At 34.8% G+C, this 23,318-nt stretch overlaps 1 protein-coding gene across 1 annotated transcript in view; it reads right to left on the bottom strand.

Moving 5' to 3' along the window:
- BMPR2 (bone morphogenetic protein receptor type 2) overlaps positions 1-23,318 on the bottom strand; it is a 197,375-nt gene that overhangs the window by 45,197 nt on the left and 128,860 nt on the right. The window contains exons 4-5 of the mRNA XM_055345298.1: positions 1,272-1,382; positions 424-515 (exon numbers count right to left, since the gene is read on the bottom strand). Coding sequence (XP_055201273.1) covers positions 424-515; positions 1,272-1,382 — 203 coding nt within the window. The remainder of the gene's footprint in view (positions 1-423; positions 516-1,271; positions 1,383-23,318) is intronic.

The following is a 23,318-nucleotide window of genomic DNA, read 5'->3' as shown; positions in this document are numbered from 1 at the left end:
CCACTAGAAGATAAACCACAATGGGAGCCTGGGTGGTTCAGGTGGTTAAAGCAGCCAACTCTTGATTTCAGCTCATGTCATGATCTCAGGGTCCTGGAATGGAGCCCCAGGGCACATCAGGCCCCACGCTCAGTGGGAATCTGCTGGAGATTCTTCCCCTCCTCTCCCGCTGCCCCACCCCTCACTCTAGTGCTCTCTCTCTCTCAAATAATTAAAAAAAAAAAAAAGAATATAAGCCTCAAGGGGGCTATCTGTACTGTTCATCTATATTCTCAGTGCTTAGAATAGGCCTTGCACCAAAGTGATAGTTAATAAATGGTTCATGAAATAAATGGATAAGTGGTGTAGTGAGTGAATGAAGTTACTGTCCCAGATATACTATGACGAAAGAAAGAACAGTCCATAATATCTAAATAATCTTACCTCCAACAGTTTCAGGTTATCTAGGTCAAGAGAGGGCTCTGATGCTGCTGCCTCCATCATGTTCATACTGTGAAGACCTTGTTTACGGTCTCCTGAAAGACCAGGAAAAAGAAGTTACTATTTTGTATGGTTCTCTTAAAATGAGTATCCTTACTATACTTTTTATTATATTTTAGTTATAAAAAAGAGCTACAGAAGAGTAGGCAGCAAAATTTATGTCCAATGTCATCAAGAGTAAAACTAAAACTATTTACTAAACTAAGAATCATCTATAAGTGAAGATGAATGATGAATAATAATAATAATTTTAAAGTTGAATTTTGGGAGATAGTTCCAACAAATGACCTAGTTCAAAATATTGCAGAAATAATGGTTTCATTAAAGTTATTCAAATGAATGAATGGGCACTGATTTCCTAAAAAGCTCATGAAACCTAAAAGTTCAGTAGAACTGACTAGACAGTTGATGATCCCAAAGAATTATTTACTTCTTTTTTTAAATGTGAAAATGGTATAGTGGTTATATATTTTTTAAGTCCTTATATTTCAGAGATAATGCTAAAAGTTTTTACAGGTAAATGATATATGTGATTTCCTTCAAAATAACCCACTGTCATAGAAGGATGTGGTGAGCAGAGCTATGGATGATATAGAGATGTGATAATCATTGAAGCTAGGTGGGAGGTTATTTTGGATATTTCTGAAACTTTTCATAAAAACTAGGAAAAAAGTTTGTCAAGCGAGAAGGACAAGAGCTACTAAAACACAGAGATTTTTTAAAAAGGAGAAAAGTGATTCTGATTAAATGGTATATTTAATAAACAACAGAATAAAAGGTGTTATTTTTACCTGTCAGCATCCTGTATCCAAAGCATAAGGCAACTATCAAAACAGCTAATACAGAGACTGATGCCAAAGCAATGATTATTGTCTCATCTCGGTTAAATGAATGAGGTGGACCTAAAAGAAAACAAATTGAAAAACAGAGACACCTTTTTTTCAGTATTTTGTTAAATATTGACAGAAAGGCTATATCAATATATACTCAAATCATCAATGTTTTTGTATCAAAGGAAATAGAAAAGTCTTTAGAATCACATTTGGTTTTAAGTCTTGACTCTACACCACTCTCTCATTGGTATTTAGCAAATTATTTGACTTTTCTGATCTTTAGTTTTCTCATTTTTATATTTCTTAGCACTCAGCAACACATGTAATAATCTTTTAATCTGCAGTACATTTATTGGATTTTAATAGACTTCAACATAATGGTAATTGTACCTACTTTTTTTTTTAAAGATTTATTTATTTATTTATTCATGAGAGACACACAGAGAGAGAGAGAGAGAGAGGCAGAGACACAGGCAGAGGGAGAAGCAGGCTCCATGTAGGGAGGCTGACATGGGACTCGATCCCAGGTCTCTAGGATCATACCCCGGGCTGAAGGAGGCACTAAACCGCTGAGCCACCAGGGCTGCCCAATTGTACCTACTTCTAACATACAAAATAGGCTACAGGAAGAAAGCTACATATAAAAACTCATTTTATCATGAGATATCATGTCATATACATGAGGATGGCTATAATTTAAAACAAAAACAAACTAAAAGTGTTGGCGAGAATATAGAGAAATCAGAACTCTTTTACATAGCTGATAGGATTGTAAATGGTACATCTGCTTTAGAAAATATTCTGGAAATTCCTCAAAAAGTTAAATATAGAATTATCATAATACCTAGTAATTCCATTCCTAGGCATATACCCCAAAGAATTGAAAACAAGTGCTCAAACAAACACTTCTATGAGAATTTTCATGGCACCACTAATCAAAATAGCCCAAAATGGAAGCAACACGAATGTTCATAAACTGATGAATGAATAAACAAAATCTACTACGGACTGAACTGTGACGGCCCTTTGGGATGAAGTTTAGATTAAGTTTAGATTAGGCCATGAGTGTGGGGCCTTTATGATAGGACTGATGCCCTTAGAAGAAAAACTGTCAGAGGGCTTGCTTGCTTTCTGTCTCTACTCTGTGGGGAAACAGTGAGAAGGCAACCATCTGCAAGCCAGGAGGAAAGTTCTCAACACAACCCAACCATGCTCCCACACAATCTTGGACTCCTAGCCTCTAGGACTGTGAGAAAATAAATTTCTGTTGTTTAAGCCACACCGTCCATTCAATTTTGTGTCAAATTTTGTGTCTCATCAAATAAGGAGATGTTTAATCCTTAGAAACCTCTTTCCTGCCCTGATTGGGGCTCTTCGTGTTTCCCTTTCTCTCGCTGCTTCTCCCTTTTGTCAGCTCTGAGCTTTGCCCAGCCCTTTTCTATATTTCTTTCCCTCCAGTTCCTACTGGTTTTGTGTTTTTTAATCTAATAAAAGAGAAAGATCTCCTTTGTCTGGTGAAAAAAAAAAAAGGGAGGGGGTAGCAGAATATAATACCCCAAAATATACCGCTTTGGCATAAGGACTATCATGAGCTGGTTCTTTTTAAGAAACACGAGACAAAGAAACTCTGAAAACCAAGTAGAAGTTACCCTTTTGTAACAGACACTTAATTTATAAGGAAGATTTCCATTTGTTACAAGGTGTCTCCTCCGTACTAGGAAGAAGAATATGACTAAAACTCTAGAAACTGTAATCAATAGAGAAGACATTGATTTAAATCTGCTCAGCAACCATACATTTGTTTACTGTGCTTTTCCTAGTAAACTCCCTCTTCACTCCCCTTCTGTTGGCTTAGCTGGAGATAGTATTTAGGGTGGTGACTTAGGCCATTTCAAAGATTTACCCAGTTTTCCTGGGTATCCCATGTATGCAGGAAGTATATATGTTATTAAATCTGTTTTTATCCTGTTACACTGTCTTTTTATTATGGGAGTACAGGGGATGTGACACTCTCAGCCAAGAACTTAGAAGGGTAGAAGAAAAAATATTTTCCTCTCCCATAGCTGCTGGAACAGATTGATACAGAGTGGCGTATTTGTTACAATTGATGAACCATTATCAATATATTAACTGAAACCCATAGTTTACATTATGTTTCACTCTTTGTGTTGTACAGTTCTATGGGTTTTAATAGAGGTATTCACGGTTATAGTATCATACAAAATAATTTTGCTAACCTAAAGTGTCCTGTGCTCCACCAATTCATTCCCCACTCCACCTCCCACCTGTCTGGCAACTGATATTTGTACTGTGCCTATAGTTTTGCCTTTTCCATAATGTCATATAGTTGAAATAATACACTATGCAGACTTTTCAGACTAGTTTCTTTCACTAAACAATATGCATATAAGATTACTCCATGTCTTTTTGTGGCTGAATAGTTCACTGTTTTTTATCAGTGAATGACATTTCATGGCATGGATGTACCAGTGTTTATCCACTCACCTATGGAAAGACACCTTGGTTTCTTCCAATTTCGGCAACTATGAATAAAGTTGCTATAAACATTTTTATACAGATTTTTGTATAGACATAAGTTTTCAACTCATTTGGGTAAATAGCGAGGAGCAGGACTGCTGAGTTGTATGGTAAGCCTATGCTCAGCTCTGTAAAAAAAACTGTCAAACTATCTTCCAAATTGGCCATACTGTTTTGATTCCTACTAGCAATGAATGAAAGCACCTGTTGTTCTATTTTTCTTGTTAACAGATAGTGATTTTAGCATTACCAAAGCTTCTAGAAAAAAGATTAAAATTATGTGATAATAAATATAAATAGTAAAATTTCCAGAAATGTTCCTATTTTAAAAAGTTTGATTTAAGAAAGGCACTGATTTAAGCAACAGATGCTTTTTATAGTCTATGAAGAAGAGTAGTATCTTAAACACACTACAAATATTAACTATATGGTACTTATATTTTTTTATTCAGAAAAAAGAAATACTGTATTAAAAATTATACTGCTTACACTATATCTCAAACTATACTTACTGAAACAACTCCTTTAGATTACCTAGTCATAGCTTTTTCAAAATAGGTTTATGTGAACTTTAAAAAGAGAATAAAAATAAATTGGCCTAGGTATCCCTAAAACTTTCTGATTTTTCTGAATCTCTTTTTGAAGCTAACATCTATGTTCTGTTTTTCATACATTTCTTTCTTTTTTTAATTTAGATATAAATGACATATATTAGTTTCAAGTGGGCAATACAATGACTCTACATGCATTCTTTCTTTTGTGCCATTAAAAACATAATTGAGAAGAAGAATATAGCATTTCTTAAAAGAGTGCTTTCCACTATCATCTTTGGAATTTTCTTCCCTGGGGCTGACACCCATTCTGAAAATTTTAATGCACGCACACTCTTCTCTTCTCTTTTTTAAAAGATTTTATTTATTTATTCAGGAGAGACACACAGAGAGAGGAAGAGACATAGGCAGAGGGAGAAGTAGGCTCCATGTAGGGAGCCTGATGTGGGACTTGATCCCAGGACTCCAGGATCATACTCTGAGCCAAAGGCAGACACTGAACTGCTGAGCCACCCAGGCGTCCCTTTTTTCTTTTTTCTCTTTTCCTTCCTTCCTTCCTTCCTTCCTTCCTTCCTTCCTTCCTTCCTTCCTTCTCCCCTCCCTCCCTCCCCCACTCTCTCTTTCTTTCTTTTGTGTGTAAGCTCTACACCCTACATGAGGTTTCAATCTTAAAGATCAAAAGTCCCTCCCCCCAAAAAAAGAATCCCATGATCTACAGACTAAGCCTGCCAATGCATAAGCTTTTTTGATCATACCAAAAAGTGCCAATGGGAGATTGTTTTATTTTTAATCTTTTTATTATAAAAACTTCCTACTAAAAAGTAGAAAGTACATAATCTTCAAATATCTAACACTATATCTTAGCAACATCAATATTTTGCCATCCAATATAGTTTTCAAATGACAGAACTCCTCTATGATTTTCTCAAATGGTCTGTTGACAGAAACATTGAGGGGCTGTTTGTTCAGTAGATAGTCTATCAGTCTAACAATCAAGTTCATGTGTGTGCAGATGACAAGCATCATATTTAATCAATTTTAATATGCACACTGCCGTCATCTAAAAATCTCTTAAGTTGGGATGCTTCACACGTTGATATCATTTTATAATTATTTGAGATAATGTTTTTCTTAGTGGTAGGAAAGCAATAGTAAGTCTTTTGATTGATGGCTGTTTAAATAAGATGAAATAAATGATGCATCACATTAGATATGTTAAAATGTGAAAAAAGGTAGGGGTGCCTGGGTGCCTCAGTCAATTAAGTGTCAACCTTTGGCTCAGGTCATGATCCCAGGGCTCTGGGATCAGGCCCCATGTTGGGCTCCCAGTTCAGCAGGGAGCCTGCTTCTCCCTCTCCCTCTGTCCCTCTCCCCAGCTTGTGATCTCTTGCTATCTCTCTATCATTCTCTCTCAAATAAACACATAAAATATTTTTTAAAAAATGTGAAAAAAGTTACTTCCATTTCAGCTTAGGATATAAAAAGATGCAAGCAAATTTTACTGCCACCCTAATAATAACCCAAGACACCTAGGAAACCCACAAAATCATAGCCTTTTCTTTAAAGTTCATTAAGAGCAAAGGACACAAAGAAACCAATGTATTAAAAACTAGTATGTAACAATCCCTTTCTAAGAGAGAAGAGACCTAAAAATGCCTTTATCCTTGGTGACGTAGTAAGTAGAAGACACCATCCATAGAGGTGAGTAGGAAGAAACAGCCAAACATTTAACAAATTCTTAAAGCATAAGAGTACTGGATAGCATGACAGCTAAGAATATCTAGGGGCTGTGAATACAAAAAGAGCTTGCAGTCACCTACCAACTCTTTTCTACAGGCCTTTCTTTACCAAGTACTCACAAGTATGAATAGAGGCAGGACATGAGAACTGATAGAACCCTCTAAAGTGTAGGTACAAAAGGCCTGCTAAAGTCTGAGAATAGGGGAAGAGAGCTGAAGCAAACTTTCTGGGCAGGCTTTCACTGATTACAAGACAGTGTCCACTTGCAACTGGGCAAGGATTAGTAAAGTTGAGAGAGCTCTTTCTAGAAGTGCTCTTTCTAGAAGTGCCAGCAAAGGCTGAAGGCAAAGAAGGAGAACTAAGAGAAATCCTATAAGCACTGATATCTCAAACCATACTGAGGTGAAGGTTCATCTTGCCCTCAAATCATTTGAAACCTATTAAAAAATGCATCAAACTGAAGCAAAAACAAAGCCCAAATATACAGCTCAGTTAACAGACTACGTTCATTTAGCCCTACCTGGTAATAGCTTGAAAAAATAGGATGTATCCTTTTATCCTTTTCTGGACATAAATAATACTTTTTTTGGGGGGGGTACAGTATACTTTATTGATGGTACATGACAAGGTAGGGCTCCCCAAGCCCCTCCCCTTCCTCGGGGTCTAGGATGTAAATTGGAGGTCAGGAGATGCCCAGTGCGTTGGGGGATTAAGTTGGGGCAGGGACTCCCCAACAGCTGAGGGCCTCTCTCTTCCTCTTGTTCTTGCTGGGGGACATAAATAATACTTATTTTAGACTCTACTTTTCTTTTATCTGCAATGTTCATTATTCAACCAAAAGTCAAAAGATGTAAAGAAGAAAATATAGTTCAATGCCAAAAAGGAGTCACCAACAGAAACAATCACTGATGATGAAAATATCAGAGACTTAAATAACTATGATAAATGTGTTAAAAATATAGTGGAGGGGCACTTGGGTGGCTCAGTTGGTCAAGTGTCTGCCTTCAGCTCAGGTTATATAATCTCACACTTCTGGGATCTGTATTTAAAAATTCACTGCTAAATCCTAGGCTATGAAGATATACCCCATGTTTTCTTCTAAAAGCTCTACGGTTTTAACTTTTTTATTTAGGTTACTGATCCATTTTTAGTTAATTTTTGTATATGGTGTGAGGTACGGTACCAACTCCATTATTTTGCATGTACATGCTTGTGTTTTAAAATTAATCCAAATATCTTTGTTTTTTAACTGCAGTGCTTAATCCATTTACATTTAAGATAATTAGTGATATCTTTGTATTTATTTTTATGATCTTATTTTAGACAATTTGCCCTTGCCTATTGTTTTCTGGGCAACAGAAAGGCATCAGAATATTTTTCCTACCTTCTTGATTATTTGGTAGTGATGTCTTATATTTTTAATCCCTTTTTTAAACTCCATGAAAAATTATTTTGAACAAAAGTGTTGGCAAAGAGAACTTTCACATACTTTTGCTTGTAGTCCAAATTGGCACAACTTCTTTAGAAATAGTTTAGCTTTATTTATTATAGTTGAAGATACATATACACAATGATTAAGCAAATCTACTCCTACTTATATACTTTGGAGAATTTCACACACATGTAAACCAGGACGTATGTTCATGAATGTTCATAACGGAATCAGTCATAGTATACAAAAATTAGAAGCAACCCAAATATTTATCAACAGGAGAATGTTAAAGTAAACTGTGGTATAGCCATACAACAGAATACTACACAGCGATGGAAGTGACTAGCATTCACTACACTTTTAAAAAGACAAACAAACAAACAAATGCCAGAAGAACTACAGCTTCACTCAATAGCACAAATTTTTAAAACATCACATTTTGTGAAGGAAGCAAGATACCAAAGAACATGCTCTGATTTAATTGATATATGAAGTTCAAAAACTGGAACAATTAAACACTACATTAAACTTGGGTATATATTAGAAAATAGAAAAGCTATAAAGAAAAATGAGGAAATGGTTATCTTAAGAGTCAGAATTATAGCTCTCCTTAGGAAGGAAATCAAGTTGTGTTTAGAAAAGATACAACACAGTTGTCATCTAGAATGTTTTCTTTTTTGATATGGGTTCAATGATATTTTATGGTAAGTTATGTTTTATATGATGTCTTACAATAAAATACTTATGCACAGAAAAAGACTAAAAGGAAATGCACTAAAATATTAACAAAGATTTTGAGCAATTTTTATAAATGTATTTTCTAAATTTTCTACAATTAATATGCCCTATTTTTATTCTAGGCAGAAAAAACCCAACAACTATCATTTTAAAAGAGCTTACCTTTTGCTCTCTAAGGATTCACAGTGTAGTACCAGTTTTTGTGCATATGTTGCCCTTTTTATTAGTGGGATACAGATGTGCCTGTTTTGCTATCAAAGAAGAGTTATCTAAATCACTATGTTGAACACCTGAAACTAATATAACATTGTGTGTGAATTATACTCAAATAAAAAAAATTAAAATTAAAAAAAACAAAGACTTATCCTCTAACATTGTACTTTTGGTGTCTCAGCTTCCCTTAAAGTCTGAGTTTAGAAATTCTAGTATCTGATAACATAAGATTTACTGAAGAAACAAAAATCCTTCTTCAACTCTATGCCAACAAACTGCATAACAAAATGATAGTTTCAACCTATTTTCCTTTGTCTACAAAATATAAACATGCCACAGGCATCTCATCAACTTCACAGCAATTTCACATTGTCACCTTTGAGTCCTACTTTTTTTTTTTTTAATTTTTATTTATTTATGATAGTCACAGAGAGATAGAGAGAGAGAGGCAGAGACATAGGCAGAGGGAGAAGCAGGTTCCATGCACCGGGAGCCTGACATGGGATTCGATTGCGGGTCTCCCAGGATCGCGCCCTGGGCCAAAGGCAGGCGCCAAACCGCTGCGCCACCCAGGGATCCCTGAGTCCTACATTGTATTAAATGGCCAGGAGGTTTACCCAAAAGATAAACTATTATACTCTGCTACGTCCTTATTCCAAAATACTAAAAGATAAGATTACTAAAACAGGCATATAATAAATCAAATGCAGTAGGCTATCTAAACTTAAAAGAATCATCAACATAGGTATGCCTGGGTGGCTCAGCAGTTTAGCGTCTGCCTTCGGCCCAGGGCATGATCCTGGAGTCCCTGGATCGAGTGAGTCCCACATCGGGCTCCCTGCATGGAGCCAGTTTCTCCCTCTGCCTGTGTGTCTGCCTCTGTCTCTCATGAATAGATAAATAAAATCTTGAAAAAAAAAACTACACCAAAGACTGTAAGATACCTAGAATAAGCCTAATCAAAGAGGTAAAGAACTATACTATAAAAAGTAGAACACTAATGAAAGAAATTGAAGATGACACAAAGAAATGGAAAAAGAGCCTATGCTCATGGGTTGGAAGAACAAATATTATTAAAATGTCTATACTGGGGCAGCTCAGGTGGCTCAGTGGTTTAGCGCTGCCTTCAGCCCTGGGCTTGATCCTGGAGACCCGGGATCAAGTCCCACATCGGGCTCTGTCATGGGGCTTGCCTGTGTCTCTGCCTCTCTCTCTGTCTCTCATGAATAAATAAATAAAAATCTTAAAAAAAAATGCCTATACTACCCAAAGTAATCTACACATTTAATGCAATACCTATCAAAATACCACAAGCATTTTCAGTGGAGCTAGAATAAACAATCCTAAAATTTTATAGACCACAAAAGACCTCGAATAGCCAAAGCAATCTTGAAAAAGAAAAGCAAAGCTGGAGGAATCACAATTCCGGACTTCAAGTTATATTACAAAGGTAGTGATCAAGATAGTATGGCACTGGCACAAAAACAGACACATAGATCAATGAAACAATAGAAAACCCAAAAACAGAACCACAACTCTATGGTGAACTAATCTTTAACAAAGCAGGAAAGAATATCCAATGGAAAAAAATAGTCTCTTCAACAAATGGTGTTGGAAACTGGACAGCGACAAGCAAGTGAATGAAACTGGACCACTTTCTTATACCATAAACAAAAATAAATTCAAAATGGATTAATTTATTAATATGTGGATTAAATAATGCATTAATTTATGTACATATACAGGTTCTTTGACAAATATACTTTTCTTCCTATTATCTTAGAGATATATAAACACATACTCAAAACTAAGCTCATTATCTCCACCCAACCCCCAAAAGGGACAATTTCCCCCGCAGGCGTTACTGAAAAATGATTAGTAAAGACGCAAAATTGCTGGAAAAGAGGCCAATGAGTATTTGTAATTAAGTACATTTTAAAACTTGAAACATTTTATGTAAAATGCTCTGAAAAAGACAATGTACATTTTTCCTGCCTTCTTAAAGTAGATATATAAACCAAATTTCTTTTTACATGACTAGGTATAATTTTGAATATCAATTAGTCTATAGTGATAACTCTCAGAACCTATTAGGGATTCTCAGACCACTGAGGTTTTCTAAAGAATTGCATCTTATTTCTAATTTTTCCATCTCATCCTTTGTCTGCTCTTTTTCATGTTGTCCGTGTACTTGACTTGATGTTTTTTATAATCTGGACTAACTTGTTATAAAGGAATGTAAAGTATAAGAAAACAGTCTTAAAAAACTAAGATATTTTTCTAAAAAAATATGAGTTTTTTTTTATATGAGTTTTAATACAAAAATTCTGGAGCATCTACCTGGGCTGCTTATTACTGAAGAAATCTCATTGTTACAGCCCTAGTACTATAATAGTTCATGAAATTAGATGTTATCAGAATTCCACTGAAATTCTGATTCCTAATCCTCCTTTCCAGCATTTAGTGTGGGAAATTGTGCAGGATATCAAAAGAGATCTGCACTTCCAGAGTGCAGTTACTGGTGCTTTGCAGTATCTGGAGGGTCTTTTCTGAAGACCCAACCTGTGTGCTATACATGCCAAATGTGTAACAATTATGCCAAAGTAGCATGCCACGTGTGTGGAGAATCCACTGTGACAGGAAACATTTTATCTTCACAAACAACAAAAATCCACTTTCCCCCCCTTTCTTCCTGTTATTGGTAGTTCTGTTAGACACTTTCCCCCCATAGGGTCAAAAGGTACCCACCTAAGTATGTAATTCAGAGTCAAAAAGTAAGGAACAGAAATCAGATACTGTGGTTTTTCCATTTTCATTTATATGTAAATTTTTAACGTAAGTGAGGGGACAGAAGGCATTAACACGTAAGTCAAAATGTTTTAGTGAACACGTTTCAGCAGTTTAACTTTATAACAATTATAAATAAACTTGCAAATGTTTCTAGATGGTGCCAGCATTTGGATTTTTAAAGAACAAGTAAATTTCTTATTGACAGCAACTAAGTGGTGTTTATAGCATTTTTATCATACAATAGATTCCATCCATTCACTATAATTTTCTGAGTTGTCCTACATACAAGTGCATATTTTTAATGTTGTTTGTCTTCTGTGCTCTTCCTGTGAGTTTGTTATTAAAATGAATTAAACTAGTTTTTAAAAAGTGATTAAAAAAATAAAAGTAAATAAAAATAAAAAGTGATTATACTAGGTAAACTTTAAGGTCTTTCTCATCCTAAAATTCTGTATGAGTCTTTTAATTTTTTTTTAATGCTCAACATCTCTTTGCTTTTATTCTTAAATTTACAAAAGGAAATGCAACATAGCTTTCACATAAAAATATTCATTAATTCAAAATCTGAAATAGAAATTAATTTACCTAATAGTGATGATTAAAAAAGTGTTAAAATAGATTTTTAAACATGTTAAAAACCATGTTAATAGTCAACTATTTCAAATAAAAAGGTTTCTAGGATGTTATATGGTCTAAAAATATGAGATCCCTGGAAAACTGCCAGGAAAAATATTCCAATGTGTATTCACATATGTGTGCAATAAAAGAAGTCTTTGACCAGAAAACTCCTCTTTTGTTTTTTGTTTCTTTAAAATTTTTTTCTCTTAAATATATATGCTACAGTTTATGCTATATCTGAAATTGTCTTATTCCCCTAGCTCTAATAACCCTCTTCCTCCTATTAGCTTTCTCAATTAAATACTCAGCCAAATGTAAACACTGCTATGTATGTCTGTGTGCAATGGCTGAGTTTATGCAAGCAAGTGCTTCCTGAATGCAAAACAGACAGGGAGCCGCTGTCTGCCTCATTGGAGCCTGGGATGTTTCTGTTTACAAATCCTGGAGCCAGGCAGGGGCCACTACTGGAGGCGTGCTGTCTGCTTCCTTGCTACACTCAGCCTTTGTCTGGGTCTGTGTCAAAGAAAGAACAACATTGTTGCATGTGCAGCAGCAACAAAGGAAATCTTAAATATAACACACTGGTGGTTTTGTTGGCTCCTTAATCTTTTACAACTGTGTGGAAAGGCAAATTAGGGATTAGGTTTAAAAACATTTTTTTTTAAGAGCAATGTACTTATTCATAAAAGCAAAGAAAAACATTTAAAATAAAAATAATTGATGTGATCAGAGTTAAATGAATTCCTTAGCAAAATAATTCAGATTCCTAAATATCATTTCTGTAATGATGATATACTGTGCAGATCAATGTTTTGAACAAATATTTTTACAAAGAATAAACACTGTTGACTTACTTTAATTAATATGTTTGGAATTGCAACTATACAGTAATCATAACCAGATTAATGTTTATGTTGAATGTCTAAAAAAACATAAAAAAACAAATTGAGAGGAGGCAGATTTCTTGTTTTGTTTTTGTTTTTTTTCAAATTGGTATGTAATACTTAATATTTAGGACTGCTTTAAATTTAACTTGCCTTGTTAATCACTTGAATAAACCTTGTTTGTAAGAAACACAATAAATAACAACAATAAACAAAAGAGTTGTGCTCTGCTGAGTTCAGGAATTTTATGGCTGAATTATAAAAGGAATAGTGGAAAACTAAAGGAAAGAAAGACAAACAATCTGAGTTAAACCAAAAAAAGGTTGGGGGAGGGGACTGACAAGAAAACAGAGGAAAGACTTTCAATGCCTATCCTTCTTAACTTTTAGCTTTGTATTTATAATTCTAATTTCTTTAAGAGAGCTGTTTTGTGGTTAGAAGACACTGAATGTTAGCATTTATTTTTTTCATTAAAGAATAAACTAAAACTAACAAAATTAATTATATTTCATTAGAATAAAGCCATTAAATAATAGAAGGAAAAAAACATTTAGGTAAATACATTTTAATAATTTTTAGTAAATACAAGAAAATAGAAGATAAAGATTAATCTCTAGACTATGCTACAATAAAAATACCTATCAGATTATAAAGAAAATACCATTAAATATGCTCTCAAAATATTTTTATATAATTCTACCAGACCTAATCGTCTATATTCTGTCAAGATTTTATTTTTTAGCTTTATACAGAGATATGATAAAACAAAAAGGTGGTTATTCCATGCAACAGCTTTGGAAAATAATTAAATACTTCTCACAGAAAGCACTGATAACCTTATTGAGTAAGAAGTGTTAATTTGAGCCTAAAATGACACAAGAAAAATGGAAATCTAACTACTGCAATATTCCTCATACAAAATAAAACAAAAACAAATATTAAAATCTCACAATACAGGGGTGCCTGGGTGGCTCAGTTGGTTAAAATCCCACAATATAGAATCAAACCAGAGATGAATCACTCAGAGATCCCTACTCAATTTTCTCATCTATTATTTATAGACATCTTCTAAATCCAGAATTCATACCAAAGACCCTTGTTCTCAGAAAAAACCATGAAATAATGTGAGTTTAAAGTGGAAATTATATCTTCCAGTCATTTGCTTATTACTATAAAACAAAATATGAGTTACATTGTACAGACAACTCCCTTCATTTAATGTTCTTTCAGTCATGATAGTAAGGTGTTCAAACTTACAAGGAAAGCAATATAGATGTGTAGAGAAAATTAGCTTTTTCTATTAAATTCCTATTTTCTAGTTTTTCTCATAATTGTTTTCCTATCTTTTAGACCATTCTTAATATAAAATAAATCCCATATGCACAATAGTGTTTATAATGCAAACATACAGTTCAGTGAATTATTAGGATGTAAACACTCATGTAGCTACGCCAAGAAACAGACTATTCAGACCCTAAAAATCGCCTACCGGCTCTGTCTTGATCAGTAACAGCCTTTTTCCTCCCCAGTAATAGGCACTATCCTGACTTTTGTGGTGATCATTTCCTTGCCCTGCTTTATAGTATTATATTCTCTGTATGTTTAGGTTTGGGGTTTTTTAATGCCTATTTTTTGAATTTTTATGCCTTGCTTCTTGTTTTCAATAATATATTTTGAAGATTTAACCATCCTGTTGTGTGCACATGAAATTAACTTAGAGTTGCTTTTCTATACAACAAATGCAGTTATTTTTCCTTGCAATGAGTCTGGGACTTTTGATAATTAAAAGATCAATGTAGGTAATTCCTACTAAGCTCATAGAAACTCCACAAATGTAAACAATTGGTTTTTTGGTTATATTTAGTACTTTAAAAGTATTCAATTTTGTTGGCAAGAGAAAAATATTAAGTAGACAAATGAAAAACTGCATATTCTTTTGCTATTTCTAATGTTTTGGCAGCAGAGGCAATAGCTAGCAGCCAAGAAGGCCAGAGTTAGTAAAAGATGCACTAGGGTAGGAACAGAGCAGAAAGAAAAGCTTTGAGATTGAGAGATAGGATAGAGGAAAATATGCTTTATTGGGCAAGGCTTTATGAAATTAGCACTGTTTATAAGACCATTCTTAATACATTAAGAATTAATTCTTAATACTTAAAACCAGTGAAATCCTTAATTCATTTCCATTGTTCTCAGATTTCCCTTATCCCCTACCTTCAAAGCATTTATGGTAGCTTATTTGACAATTCTTTAAAAGGGACCTTCTGAACATGCACATCTGGTCTTCCATGAAAGGACAGTAAAAGGAATAGGGTGTCCATCAGAACGTTATTGATATTCTCACTCAAACTGTCCCTAAATATTTGTTCAATTCCTATTAAACCCCACTCCTTAGATAGTGAGAATAAGGAAGTAAAGTGACAAAATACTGAGGGCACTGGTAAGGCCAAGGGGAGTTAGAGTAATTCGTACTGGTACTGTTATCTTTCTCCAACACAGGTGCTTCTTTTTCCAATCCTTTTTTTACCTTTCTTTGTCTTTTATGTTCCTTTCTCCATTTATATATAAGAATATATAACCTATCTGTCTTAAAGGCACCCATATGTCCTGCTTAGAAGCACTGGTGACATTCTGAACAATGCAGGAAGTTCTATTTTTAGTCCAATGCTATCTTGCTTTTCAAACAAAAACAGACAAAAAAGCCTTAGTTATCTTATGATATCTATGTGATAAAGGTAAGATAAAAGCAATTTAGTTTAAAAAAAAATCTCTTAGGGGGTGGGTGGATGGGTCAGGTCATGATCCCAGGGTCCTGGCATCAAGCCCTGTGTCTGGTTCTCTGTTCAGTGGGGAGCATGCTTCTCCCTCTACCTCTGCCTGTCACTACCCCTGCTTGTGCTCTCTCTTTCAAATGAATAAATAAAATCTTTTTAAAAAATCATCTCCTAGTTTATATCAAATTGCAAAACAAACCACAGTAAGCTTTTTAAAGGAATGACTCTTTGGTAGCTCCAATCCTTTGGATAGATACAACACTTCGAACATTATCAACTAAAATCACTGACTTAACAAAAAATAAAAGTTATTGATCTTTACAATAACAGGTTATATTAAACAAGGTTAAAAATTACATAACTAAAACATTTGTATTAAAAGCTAGCAGAGGGGCACATGGGTGGCTCAATGGCTGAGTGTCTGCCTTTGGCTGGGGACATGATCCTGGGATCCAGGGATCAGGTCCTGTATTGGGCTCCCTGCAGGGAGCCTCCTTCTCCCTCTGCCTATGTCTCTGCCTCTCTGTGTGTGTCTCTCATGAATAAATAAAATCTTAAATAATAATAATAATAATAATAATAATAATAATAATAAATAAATACTAGCCAAATGAGAAATAATTTTGATTTATAGCATTTGTGGTACACTTTGGATATCCATTGTAATATATAACTATTTTTAAAGAAGTGAGCACTGGGACGCCTGGGTGGCTCAGCGGTTGAGTGTCTGCCTTTGGCTCAGGACATGGTCCCAGGGTCCCATGATCAAGTCCCACATCGGGCTTCCTCCATGGAGTCTGCTTCTCTCTCTGCCTCTCTCTTTCTCTCTCTGTCTCTCATGAATAAGTAAATAAAATCTTAAAAAAAAAAGTGAGCGCTTTTTAACATACAAATATGTTGGTTGGTACTAAATATGTAGATGCTAAAAGAAATCTGCCTTTTAAATTTTGAAAGTAACTCTTTTTTACTGGTGTTTGTATTTCCTGTGATCAAATAATCCAGTATGAGAAGAACTTATTCTGAGTAGATGCTACTATTGATCCTGAGCCCCAGATAGAGAAGACCTGAGCTGACTCTGCAGCCTGGAGTGGAGTAGCCTGTATCAGGCAAATTCCAGCTGATCTACAGGCCTATGATCATGAGAATAAATGCTTACTCTTAAAGTCACTGAGCTTAAAGGTAGCTTATTGATGAAATATTATTGCCAATAGCTGATAGATACGAATTTAGCTAGTACTGGCCATGTAACATTTTCCAGAGATGTCCATAAATATATACAACTTTTAATCTAAACCTAGACCTTTAGGGACACCTGGGTGGCTTAGCAATTGAGTGTTTGCCTTCGGCTCAGGCCATGATCCCGCGGACCAGGATCAAGTTCCACATCAGTTTCCTTGCAAAGAGCCTGATTCTCCCTTTGCTTATGTCTCTGACTCTCTCTCTCTCTCTCTGTATCTCTCATGAATAAATAAATAAAATCTTTAAACATAAATAAAACTAGACCTTTGGAATGGTTTAGGATAAATTTTTTTCTGGTTCTGCCCATGTTGTCCTTACAACTATAGCCATATTAACATCCAAACAAGAGTCTATAAGTAATGCCTATAATTGCACTATTAGCTACAGAATGAATTTTTTTTATTTTTTTTATTTTTTTTTATTTTTATTTATTTATGATAGGCACACAGTGAGAGAGAGAGAGAGAGAGAGAGAGAGAGAGAGGCAGAGACACAGGCAGAGGGAGAAGCAGGCTCCATGCACTGGGAGCCCGATGTGGGATTCGATCCCGGGTCCCCAGGATCGCGCCCTGGGCCAAAGGCAGGCGCCAAACCGCTGCGCCACCCAGGGATCCCCAGAATGAATTTTTAACATTGGAAAAACTAAATATATTTGTTTATTCAAAACATAGCACTTCAGTTGTTTTGTGGGGTTAAGATACGTAATACTCCCCAAAGAGTAACATTTTATTTACCTTTTGTGAACCTCAGTTTTACAGGATGAAAAGAGTTCTAGATATTGGTTGCACAACAATATGAATGTACTGAGTATTACTGAACTGTACACTTAAAAATGGTTAAGATCAATTTTATGTTATGTGTATTTTAACATCATTTTAAAAAAGCAGTCAAAGAGAATGGTTCTCAACTTCTAATAAGATGACTTTTTATTATTAAAATATCAAGGATATATACATATCATAAAGACCAGAACTCAGTAACACAATTTCCAGAATTTATAATATGCCTTATAGATACTTTTAGCACTTTTTTCAGTGTATTTTAATCTATATAAAGAAAACAAAAATGTCAATTTCCTTTTCCTTCACTTAAAACTAACCTCTCATCAACAGCTTTGGCTGTTGGAAATAAATGACTTGCTCGGTGGTGTGGCATTGAGATGTTTTGATTAATATTTTTAAAGGGAAAAGTGACCATTTACTAAATCAAATACCATGTGGTAGACAGAATCTTCCAAGACATTGAATGAAGAATTCAAGACAAATACAAAAAAGAAGTCCTTGGTAGTGAAATAACTGCAAACAACTGTTTCAAACATATGTATAAATTTCTACTAAAAAAAATCTGTAAAAACCTCTTTAAAATCTCACATAAAAATGAGTAGGGAAAGTTCTATTTCGTGATAGCAATAAAACCACAGGCAGAAAAAAAAACTCTATAAACTCTAAAACAGAAAGGATGAATTCTGAATTAAACATCTGACTTTTAACTCCTGTGCCAATAGTAATAGAAAATAAAATTAAAGAATGCCATTTCTTTTCTCCATTTAAACATACCTCAAAATAAGTCAACATGAGTTTCTCATCTTAACATACACCCATTCAAATGTTGCTTTTTTCTTAACACTAAACCAATAGGTCTTGTTGGAGAAGCTACTTTCACCAAGCCTAGTCTAGCTATGTCAGTCTTCTTATCAATCAATCAATTCCCTAATTACTTTAACTATCAAGCATATCTTGTAAATACAGAGGAATGAGTGGAAAATATAGGAATATAATGTAATAACCTGAGGACTTGTGGCTGTACTAGGATTGAAAGATAATTAATTGGCAAGAGTATGAGAAATTTAAATAATTTTTAAAATTAGTTCACTCTATACTACTTAGTAAATGATTGAGGAAATAAATGGAAAGTGAAGTTGACAATCAAATTGGTCCAATGATACACAAACTAGGGTGACTGCATTCCTGAAATGCAACTTCTCCTTACTACCTTAATAAATGCCATAGTAAACTTGAGGATATAGATGAAATTGGGAGTAAAACTGTAAAGCTGGCAAAGAAAATCTGGAAAATACTTCTTTCCTCCTCTTGCCTCCACTTCTTATATTCATACATTAATTCCAAAGCCTCTAGTTTTTTCCTTCTACCAACATTCCTCCTACCAACACTAACCAATTTGCAAACAAACCATTGAACAAAAATTAAAAAGAAAAGAAAAATAAACTAACTTGTACTCTTGTACACCATTTTGAATTTTGAGAAAATGCTGGGTATCAGGTAATAAACAAAGATGATGAAATTAATTAAGGGACCACAAGAGCTAAAAGAAATACGGGATCACACTTTTTTTTTCAAGCACAAGAAAATAGTATTTCAAACCCTTAGCTTTACTATGTGCAACTGAATCTTTCTAGTATAAATGCTACTCTCTGGTACAGGACAGCATTTATCCAGAAAGTTGGGTCTTGACCTGTTCTGCATTTGTGTTATTTCTGTTTTTAAATCTTACCCCTTGTAGTCTTCCTCCCCAAAGCAATACCTCTGTCTAATCATAAGAAAAACATCAGACAAATCCAGTTGAGAGATATCCTACAAAATACCTTACCAATTTTCCTGGAAACTATTAAGGTCACCACACACAAGAGGTCTGGAACACAGACGTGGCCAAGAGAGCCAGCCTCAGACATGCCAACAATGATCATAGCCTGGTGTGGGTAGCACATTCTAAGATGAAAGGAATCTGGGTCCCAGGATAAACTAGTGGAGCAGAGCTACCTCATCTCAGCCATCCTCCTTACTGGACTGTTATGTGAGAGAGAAATAAATTTCTTGTTGAGCCATTGAGGGAAAGAAGGAGAGAGGGAGGTAGGGAGGTAGGGAGGGTGGGTAGGAGGGCATATCTTCTGTGGCTTATCATTTCACAGTGTGCCAGTAACATCTGGAGTATTTTTAGAATACAATGAAATGAAATTTAATGTTTTATTCAATCAGCTATACCTATTTCCTCTTCAAACAATAATTAGGGAATTAGAAAACCCATTTGAAGGTACTTAATCACCTTGCACCTAAGGTATTAATTGTTTAAACAAATCAAACAACTAAAATACAAAAAGCCTACCTGGATTTTAAATAACGGGTGTTTATTTTTCTTATAAACAAAGGAAACCGAGCGCCTGGGTGGTTCAGTTGGTTAGGTGTCCCAGGGTCCTGGGATCAAATCCTGCACGGGCTCCCTGCTCTGTCTCCCTTTCCCTCTGCCCCACCCCCTCTCTGCTCATGCTCTCTCTCTCTCTCTGCTCTCTCAAATTAAAAAAAAAAGAAAAAAGAAAACCTACTCATTTTCCCTGATTATATGCATTTTTAAGCTCTTCTATGACAAAACAATGTTTTAAAGAAGGAAACAATGTTTTACACATAGTAGGAGAGGATTAATAATTACTAACTTGAACTGAATAACATTTATTGAAATGTAATTATATAAACTACCTAACACTGATAGAAAAAAACATGGTCATGCAAAGAACAATGTTTTCTGTGTCTGCCTACTATAGTGATTAGATGTAGATGTGAAAAACGGCAGTGATGAGGAATAATACAGAATAGCAAAACTGGACATTTACTGGATGCTGAGCTGCCCAAATCTAAGTTACAGATTTATATATAATGGAAGTATAAGAAACAGAATCATAGCATTTTGCACTAGAACTTATTATCTATGGGACACCTGGGTGGCTCAGTTGGTTGAGCATCTGCCTTCAGCTCAGGACATGATCCGAGAATCCTGGGATCAAGTCCCACATTGGGCTCTCCACTCAGCAAGGAGTCTACTCCTTCCTCTACACTTCACCCTACTTGTGTTCGCTCTCTCTCTCTCTCTCAAATAAAGTCTTTGTAAGTAAGAAAGTTAAGTAAGTAAATAAATAAAATTTCAAAGAACTTAGGCAGAGGGAAATTTGAGACAGAGGTAAAGGCAATATGAGGACAGAGGTAAAGATCAGAATACACAAACTATAAGCCAAGGATCACCCAATCACTGGCAGCTACCAGAAGCTAGAATAGGACAGAATCTTCCTTATAGCTTACAGAAAGAACCCACCTCACCAACATGTTGGCTTCAAACCTGTGGCTTCCATAAGTGTGAGAGAATAAATTTCCATTGTTTTAAGCTACCTGGTTTGTGGTAATTTGTTATAGCAGCTCTATGAAATTAATAGTCTTCCATAGAATATTCCCATAGAAAAAAGTTTCAGATGAAAACCAGTCATACTTAGGTTCATGAATATATCATGGAGCCATATAATTAAAAAACAGAGGCATTTCATTCGAGGAATACAAAGATGGTTCAAGATCCCTATGTCAATGTGATACACCATATGAACAAAACAAAGGATAAAACTCATATGATCATCTCAATAGGTGCAGAAAAAGCATTTGACAAAATTCAACATCCATTTAAGATAAAAGTTCTCAACAAAGTGGAGATAGAAGGAATGTACACCTCAACATAATAAAGGTCATATCTGATGAGCCCACAGCCAACATCCTACCCAATGGTGAAAAGCTGAAAGCTTTTCTTCTAATATTGGGAAGAAGACAAAGATGCCCACTCTTGCTACTTTTATTCAACATAATATTGGAAGTCCCAGACATGGCAATTAGGCAGGAAAAAGAAATAAAAGGTATCCAAATTAGAAAGGAAGAAATAAAACTTTCTCTATTTTGAGATAGCATATTGAATACAGAAAACCCTAAAAACTCCATAAAAAAACTGTAGAATAAATGAGTTCAGTAAAGTTGCAGTTTATAAACTCAATATACAAATATTAGTGTTTCAGTTTTGCAAGATGTAAAGAGTTCTGGAATTTGGTCATGCAATAATATGAATGAATGTACTTTATACTACTGAACTATACACTTAAAAATGGTAAAGATGGTAAATTTTATGATTATGTGTATTTTTTTCAGAACCAAACATTTTTTAAAAAACCTTATATCTTGTGGTGCCTGGGTGGCTCAGTCAGTTAAGTGTCTACCTTCAGCTCAAGTCATGATCAAGCCCTGCATCAGGCTCTCTGCTCTGCAGGGAGCCTGCTTCTCCTTCTCTCTGCCTGCCATTCTGCCTGCTTGTGTGCAAGCTCTCTCTCTGTCAAATAAATAAATAACCCTAAAAAAAAAAAAAACTTGTATCTTATAAATGGTATATACATAATGTGTACGTATCTTAGCAAGAGACAGTTAACTACAGTAAAGACAGAAATAATTAGGAATAAATTTACCAAAAGAAGTGTACAGTTGTACACTAAAACTATAAAACATCATTGAAATAAATTTTAAAAGGCCAAAATAATAGGGATGACAACTCATATTCATAGATTAGAAAACTTAACATTATTAAGACAGTAAAATTCCCCAAACTGATCTACAGATTCACTACAGTGCCTAACAAAACCCCAGCTGCCATTTTTGTACATATGGACATTATTAGCAGGAATGTAAAATGTTTCAGTCACTTTGGACAACAGTTCGACAGTTCATAAAAGTTAAACACAGTCACCATAAGAGTCAACTATTCTACTCCTAGGTACTTGCCCAAGAGAACTGAAAATATATGTCCCCATAAAAACATATACATCATTGTTCACACCATTACTTATAATAGCCAACACTGGAAATAACCCAACTATCCATCAACTAAAGAATGAATAAACAAAAAGTGGTATACCCATATAAGAGAATATTATTTACCCATAAAAAGAAATGAAGTACTGATATATGCTACAATACAAATGAACTTTGAAAATATTATGTTAAGTGAAAAAAGTCAGACACAAAAGACCATATATTCTATGATCCCATTTACGTGCATGTCCAAAATAGGCAAATCCATAGACAACAAGTACGTTAGTAGTTGCCAAGGCCTAGGGTGGGGAGTGAAGGATAATGGAGAATGACTGCTAATGACTTGAGGGTTTCTCTTTTGGGATAATGAAAATGCTTGCAAGTTAAATAGTGGTGATGCCTGAACAATATTGTTTATACACTAAAAGAAACACTGAAATTTATGCATTATATATAGATATTAAAATGGTGAACATGATATGTGAACTCTATGTCAATTAAGTTGTTATTTAAAAAAAAAAAAAGACAAGGAACCAGCTTAAGAGTACTATTCTAGCCAAATTCAATATTATTTCAGCATTAAAATATAAATCCACAAGTCCATGGATGGGGTGCCTGGGTGGCTCAGTTGGTTAAGCATCCAATTCTTGATTTGGGCTCAGGTCATGATCTTGGGGCCATGGACTCTGTGCTCAGCAGGGTGTATGCTTGAGAGTCTTCTCCCTCTCCCTCAGCCCCTCCCCTTGCTCTCATTATCTCTCACTCTCTCTCCTTTTCTCATTCTAAAATAATTAAATAAATCTTTTATTTAAAAAAAATCCACAAGTCCATAGTAATACTCAAAAAAACTCTTTTTAACGTAAGAATGCCA

The sequence above is a fragment of the Nyctereutes procyonoides genome, unplaced genomic scaffold, assembly GCF_905146905.1.
Source record: "Nyctereutes procyonoides isolate TBG_1078 unplaced genomic scaffold, NYPRO_anot_genome, whole genome shotgun sequence".
NCBI classification, from domain to species: domain Eukaryota; kingdom Metazoa; phylum Chordata; class Mammalia; order Carnivora; family Canidae; genus Nyctereutes; species Nyctereutes procyonoides.
The sequence above is the reverse complement of the archived record's forward strand: the minus strand, read 5'-3'. Positions and strand labels throughout refer to the sequence as shown.